Here is a 7,286-nt window from a genome sequence, read left to right as displayed (position 1 = left end):
CCCAGGCTGGAGTGCAGTGGCGCGATCTTGGCTCACTGCCACCTCCACCTCCCGGGATCAAGCGATTCTCTGCCTCAGCCTCCCGAGTACCTAGGATTACAAGCGCCTGCCAGCACGGCCAACTAATTTTTGTATTTTTAGTAGAGACAGGGTTTCACCATCTTGGCCAGGCTGGTCTTGAACTCCTCATCTTGTGATTCCCCCCGCCTCGGCCTCCCAAAGTGCTGGGATTACAGGTGTGAGCCACTGTGCCCGGCCGAACTGAGTTTCTGAAACAAACACAAGTCTCCATGACTGCACTACATTTGCTCCTACTTCACGAAGCATCTGGGCTCTGTCAAGCACCCCCTCTTCTCAAGAATCATACTGGAGATTTCCCAGACCCTGAAGTCCCACCGTCACTTCACAAATGAGACCAAAGCTGAGCTTGTGCAGCATCCACTGCACCTCCCCACGCAGCTCTCAGCTTCTCTGGGCCTTTCCAGGCTGCCCCTGGACCCCGGCTAGCTCATGGCTGGGCACCTACTCTGCATTAGGCCCCAGGGACGCAGCAACGAGGGAGACACACAGCCTCTGCCTGGAGGAGCTCGGGACCAGCAGGGCAGTCACTGGCAGCATCCCAGGTGTGAGGATGTCTCAAAGAGCATCTCCCCTGAGCTTCCTGAGGTTGAGACCTCATCCTCCGCCCTCCTGTCTCCCTTCTCAGTGTCTCCAGCGGGGGGGCTACAGCTTCCTACAGTCAGCCAATGCATGTTCAAATCCTGCATAAGGCGAGCACAGCGTCCAGCTGTTCACCCTTGGTAAGTTAACATCATATTTCCAATCCCCCATTTCCTGCTGTAAAGGAATGAATAATTCAAACATGCTGGGTTTTCCAAAGCACTGAAGTCAGTCGGTACACAAAGATTCAGCGACATACAAAGTGCTCTTGACTCAAGGTATCGCTACACACAGAAGACACTCAGAAACGGGAATGGGTCATTTCATGCAGGGAACAATGTGTCAGGCCAGCTCCAGGGAGAGCAGGCTCCAGCAGGGGGTCCTCCTCCCTCCCCAAACATGGACTCGAACACAGGTGAACACTCCCACGCGCACTTTATTAAGTACGGAAGGACAGGTCACAACAGGGGTGGAGGTGGCGGGGAAGGCCCAGCCCCCACCCACCGTCACTGGCACACATAAATTAAATAAATAGCCAAGAATGGGCACGGGAGAGAGGTGGTACTGCAAACACTGACTGCACAGGGAGACATGAAAGCCCCCCTTCGAGCTGTGGCCATCAACACTGTACGGGTACCATGACCAGGAAAGGGTGGGGCTTGGCCACAGAAGCCCCAGAGCATCACAGTCTTTGTAGAGGAGGGGTGTCTTCAGGACATGGACCACTGTTATTTATGGACTGAAACCTGGACCCCTGGCTGGTCCCGTGAGACCCAGATTATCAAGGGGCCACTGTCTCTTAGGCTTCTGGATTGTTCTACTGAGGATCTAAAAGACCACTGGGTCACTATCACTTGGGGTCCTGACGGGTCCACTCAGGGACCTAGGACATGCGAGGGTCATCGTCACTTAGGCTTCTGACTGGTCCACTCGGGCTCCAGGATGAAAAGGGTCACTGTTACTTAGGAACCTAGACTGGTACCCCACAGGACCCAACATCGATGAGGTCACTGTCACAGCCTTTGCCGGCACTCAGGAAAATAAGGGTTGTGGTTCCCTAGACCTCTGGTTGACAAGGACCCAAGGGCCAGGACCCAAGGGGCAGAGAGAGCTCTAGAAGACCCAGGGAAGGGGGAGAAGACTAAGTGCTCAGGGCTAGAGGAAATCTTCAGCGGGCACCAGGGCCCAGATTTCAAGGAGGGGAGGTGACAGGGCAGGAAATAAGTCCACCTGGCTGGGTCAGGCCAAGATGAATCTGTAGGGGACCAGCTTCTGGGGCAGCAAAGAGTGCCCAGCCACTGCTGGGAGGGGGTTGCAAGGGCCCTCAAACCTTCCCCAGGTCCCAGCCCCACCCGGGTGCAGAACTGGGCCAAGGAGCCAGTGGTGTGTAACACGGCTCGTGACCCATCGCCTCCACCTACAGGATCAGGGAGTGGGGAGGGGTGGGCCTGTGGCTGCAGGTGCAGTGGGCTCAGTCCTCCAACCCCTCTGTCAAGTCTGCGATGCTCTCCACATAGTAATGCGGCACGAGATCGTGCTGGCCAGCTGCCAGGTAGGCCTGGGCCTCTTCTAGGCGGGAGACTCCTGTGAGCGTGAGCACGGTGGTCATGCCGCAGCGGTGGCCGAACAGGATGTCGGTCTCCAGGCGGTCACCCACCATAAGTGTGTGTGCGGGGTCGATGCTGAAGTTCTCTGTGATGCACTCGAACATGTAGGGGCTGGGCTTGCCCACCACCAGGGCCTGGCGTCCCGAGGCCGTCTCCACCGCAGCGGCCAGGCTCCCGGTGCCTGTAGGGAGATGAAGACGCAGTCAGCAGGAGGGCGGCAGGGACAGCGTCAGGCCCTGAAACTGGAAGTCCAGGGAGGCAGATTGTGCCGGGGTCAAATCAGCCGCTGACACGAGCCAGAAAGCCCACTTCTGAGTCTTACTGTAGTGGCTAAGGGTAGAGAGGGCAACCAGATGCCGGCATCAGGACTCCATCTCCACCGTTCTTGACAGGCTGGCTATCCTCTCTGTGCCTTGATTTTCCCATTTCTAATACGGGGATGTCTACAGCACTTATCTCATGTGGGTATTGTGAGGATGGGTGGAGCCACTGCAAGTAAACAGGGCCTGGCTTGGTCAGTCCTGCCTGAGGTTTGCGATTTCACCCTGGCAGCTGTGGGCCTTTGGGCAAACCACTCGACCACCCCGAGTTTCTCCAGACTCCTGCAAAAGCGGAATTCAAGCAATGCCTACCTCCAAAGGGGCGCTGGACATCACAGGGGCAAGTGCTTTGTAAATGGAGCTGCACTTAACAAATAGCAGTTGTGGTTACTGCTGCAAGAAGTCACGCGGCTGGCGTCAGAAACTGGCACAGCCCCTTTGGAACACAGCGGGGCACAGAAATGTTCACACCTCTGACCCAGTCCGCCTCCCCCGGGAAAGTGATCACAAGAAGAGAATTCCAACTGGAGACAAAAAGCTGCAGGCTGGAAGATGTCTGGGGCTACAGTAACTGATAAGCCAAACTGTGGAACACGCCCAAGTGTCCAACAATAGGAGGACTGTATAGAACTAAAGGACAGTCCTGTCTCCCAGCCCAGTACCATCCTGCCTCATACAATAAGTCCACTGTGCCTGTCCCACAGACGTGTCTTTGTGCCAGAACATTCTGCCTTCATGCTAATGTCCCTGAACAAATGATGATAATCACCATTTACTAAGCATATTCTAAACCGCCTGGCCTGTGCTGGGTGTTTATGGAAGCCCATTTTACAGATGAGAATGCCAAGGCTCAGGGACATTAAGTAACTTGCCCAGGGTTGTACAGCTTCATAAGTGGCAGCAAAAGGATTTGCATTTGCATGGGTCCAACCCAGCTCTGACCTGGGAGTACAAATTGTTTCCTTTGCAGGAATTTTATGAGCTGGGCATTAAAGGAAGGTACTATTTTTTTTTTTTTGAGACACAGTCTCGCTCTGTCGCCCAGACTAGAGTGCAGTGGCACGATCTTGGCTCACTGCAAGCTCTGCCTCCCAGGCTGACGCCATTCTCCTGCCTCAGCTTCCCGAGTAGCTGGGACTACAGGCACCCACCACCATGCCCGGCTAATTTTTTGTATTTTTAGTAGAGACAGGGTTTCACCGTGGTCTCGATCTCCTGACCTCGTGATCCGCCCGCCTTGGCCTCCCGAAGTGCTGGGATTACAGGCGTGAGCCACTGCGCCCAGCCAAAGGAAGGTACTATTAAAAGTCAATTTATGGCCGGGCGCGGTGGCTCAAGCCTGTAATCCCAGCACTTTGGGAGGCCGAGACGGGCGGATCAAGAGGTCAGGAGATCGAGACCATCCTGGCGAACACGGTGAAACCCCGTCTCTACTAAAAAAAATACAAAAAACTAGCCGGGTGAGGTGGCGGGCACCTGTAGTCCCAGCTACTTGGGAGGCTGAGGCAGGAGAATGGCGTAAACCTGGGAGGCGGAGTTTGCAGTGAGCTGAGATCCGGCCACTGCACTCCAGCCTGGGTGACAAAGCGAGACTCCGTCTCAAAAAAAAAAAAAAAAAAAAAAAAAAGTCAACTTATGGCTGGGTACAGGGGCCCATGCCTGTAATCCCAGCACTTTGGGAAGCACAGGTGGGAGGACTGCTTGAGCCCAGGAGTTCAAGACCAGTCTGGGTAACACAGGGAGATCACATTCCTACTTAAATAAATATACATATATATTTAAAAAAAAAAAAAAAAAAGAAAAGTTGGCTGGGTGCCGTGGCTCATGCCTGTAATCCCAGGACTTTGGGAGTCTGAGCGGGGTGGATCGTCTGAGGTCAGGAGTTTAAGACCAGCCTGGTCAATATAGTAAAACCCAGCCTCTACTAAAAACACAAAAATCAGCCAGACGCGGTGGCACATGCCTGTAATCCCAACTATTCAGGAGGCTGGGGCAGGAGAATCACTTAAGCCCGGGAGGCTGCAGTGAGCTGAGATCGCACCATTGCAGCATTCCAGTCCGGGTGACAGAGCAAGGCTCCGACTCAAAAAAAAAAAAAAAAGAAAAAAAAAAGTCAACTTATTCCAGGCACAGCTGCATTTAAAATAAACAAACAAATAAAAGGCCCAGCCTGCACCATGAAATCCCGTCTCTACAAAGAATAAAAAAAATTACTGGCCTTTGTAACACCGACCTCCAGTCCAGGGCACTCTTCATTGCTGTCATCTTGCGAATTTGGCCCTGCAGGGGAGGCAGGAGCAAAAGGAGGACCCTCCACTGTGGAGGGTTCGAGTCAGAGAAGAGCCAGTGGCAGCAGAGACTACTTGGCAGTGGTCAGTGTGTGTGGACAGGTTAACAGCCCAGTAGACTATTAGTAGACTGGGGCCGTGGACAGAGCTCTGTCACTGACTCTCAGTTGGCCACTGACCCACACAGTCACTGATATTAAATCCTGGGGGTACAGGAGGGTAATGAGTGAAGAGAAGTAGACACAGGATTATAGTGGGGTGCAGGGGTATACACCCGTAGTCCCAGCTACTCAGGAGACTGAGGCAGGAAGAGGGCCTGAGCCCAAGAGTTTGAGGTTAAAGTGAGCTGTGATCACGTCACTGTACTTCAGCCTGGGTAACAGAGCAAGACCCTGTCTAAAAAAAAGTCAGCTTACAAATTTACAACTAAATGATAATGCTTTTTATATTTATTTATTTATTTAGAGATGGAGTCTCGCTCTGTCACCCAGGCTGGAGTGCAATGGAGCGATCTCAGCTCACAGCAACCTCCACCTCCTGGGTTCAAGCCATTCTCCTGCCTCAGCCTCCCGAGTAGTTGGGATTACAGGCGCGTGTCACCACACCGGGCTAATTTTCGTATTTTTAATGGAGATGGGGTTTCACCATGTTGGCCAGGATGGTCTCGAACTCCTGACCTCAAATGATCCACCCGCCTCGGCCTCCCAAAGTGCTGGGATCACAGGCGTGAGCCACTGCACCCGGCCTAAATGATAATGTTTTTTTTTTTTTGTTTGTTTTTTTTTTTTTAGTAGAGACGGGGTTTCACCGTGTTAGCCAGGATGGTCTCGATCTCCTGACCTCGTGATCCGCCTGTCTCGGCCTCCCAAAGTGCTGGGATTACAGGCTTGAGCCACCGCGCCCGGCCAATGATAATGTTTAAAACAAAGGTAGTAAGTTCTCAAAACTCACCACTAACCTCTGCTCGTTTTGCTCTTGAAGTTCCACCATACCTGTGATGGTGGAAATTGGTATGAAGGTGTGTGCTACTGCACATCTCTTCCCAGCCCTACGTTCAGGGACTGACTTCACGTTGGTAGCTCAAGATTGGCTGTATTGGGAGCATTTACACCACAGAAGCCAGTACATGGTATAATCATGGCTTTCCCTGCTATTCCACATTTCTCAGTGTGCCACTGGTCTGACCCCAAATGCTCTGGGCCTCCTGTCTCCCTTCCCATAGCCGACAACACTCCACTCAGTGAAGCCAAAGGCAAAGATGGGGAAGGGGAACAAAGGGGAAAACAGGTGGGGAGAGCAAGAATCCTCAGCCCTGCTGCCCCCAGATGAGGAAGAGGAACTTCCCAGGGTCACAAGATCAAGGCCGAGGTGGGCCAGAACTCATGCTTTCAGGCTGGCCCAGGGCAACACCCCTGGGAGTTCTCCCTTCATCTGACATCTTGTGACATGCCTGTTTTAAGAACTTGGTAGAGATTAAAAATTAGCCAGGCGTGGTGGTGTGCACCTGTAATCCCAGCCACTGGGGAGGCTGAGGTAGGAGAATTGCTTGAACCTGGGAGGCAGAGATTACAGTGAGCCGAGATGGCGCCACTGCACTCCAGCCTGGGCAGCAGAGTGAAACTATGTCTCAAAAAAACAAACACAAAAAACAGAAAACAAACGAAAAAGAGAGAATAAAAGCCATGTGCTCCATTGGTAAGCAATTCCTTCTGGGACGGAAAGGGCTTTCACTGAGTCATCTCAAAATGTTCTTCTGAGCTCAAGAATGGCCCCAACGCTGTCCTTCCCCACCAGGATGGAGTTGATCACCTTTGGGCCCTGTGTCCCACTTCCTTCATTCAGCTAATATTCACTAAGGCCCAACTACATGCGAGACACAGGACAGGGCAGTCAACATTACAAAGATCCTGACCCCAGGGAGCGAGCCTCCTAGCAGGGGCATCTGGGCCTCTCTCAGGCCGACGTCTCTCAGGCCACCATCATTCCAGTCCCCTCCACTCTAATCCACGGCTCTGCATGTTATGCTGATGACGTATTCCTAAGACAGCAGCCTTTCCATTTGTTAGCTCAAGTGGCTGTCATGTGGTGACAAGATAAACACACAATTCTGGAGGTCCCTGGGGCGGGGGAGGAGGAATTGGGGGTGAGATATTTGCATTATTTCAGACATAAGCATCATGAGGGCTTTTAATACCGTCACACTGCACCATACCACACACCACACCACACCACACACACCACACCACACACCGCACCACACACCGCACCACACCACACCACACACCACACCACACCACACACCGCACCGCACCCCGCACTGCACCACACACCGCACCGCACACCACACCACACACCACACCACACCACACACCGCACCGCACCGCACCACACCGCACCGCACCCCGCACCGC

General features: G+C 53.2%; 1 protein-coding gene across 2 annotated transcripts in view; it reads right to left on the bottom strand.

Annotated features, from left to right (window-relative positions):
* Nucleotides 1-1,078: 1,078 nt before the first annotated feature.
* The window catches only part of PDXP (pyridoxal phosphatase), a 9,577-nt gene continuing 3,369 nt past the window's right edge, over nt 1,079-7,286 (bottom strand). The window contains exons 2-3 of one of the 2 annotated variants that reach the window (XM_023222059.2): nt 4,806-4,903; nt 1,079-2,448 (exon numbers count right to left, since the gene is read on the bottom strand). In XM_023222059.2, coding sequence (XP_023077827.1) covers nt 2,266-2,448; nt 4,806-4,903 — 281 coding nt within the window. In that variant the 3' untranslated portion in view covers nt 1,079-2,265. The remainder of the gene's footprint in view (nt 2,449-4,805; nt 4,904-7,286) is intronic. The other variant, XM_023222057.2, reaches the window with a different exon arrangement.

Source organism: Piliocolobus tephrosceles, chromosome 19, assembly GCF_002776525.5.
Source record: "Piliocolobus tephrosceles isolate RC106 chromosome 19, ASM277652v3, whole genome shotgun sequence".
NCBI classification, from domain to species: Eukaryota; Metazoa; Chordata; class Mammalia; order Primates; family Cercopithecidae; genus Piliocolobus; species Piliocolobus tephrosceles.
The sequence above is the reverse complement of the archived record's forward strand: the minus strand, read 5'-3'. Positions and strand labels throughout refer to the sequence as shown.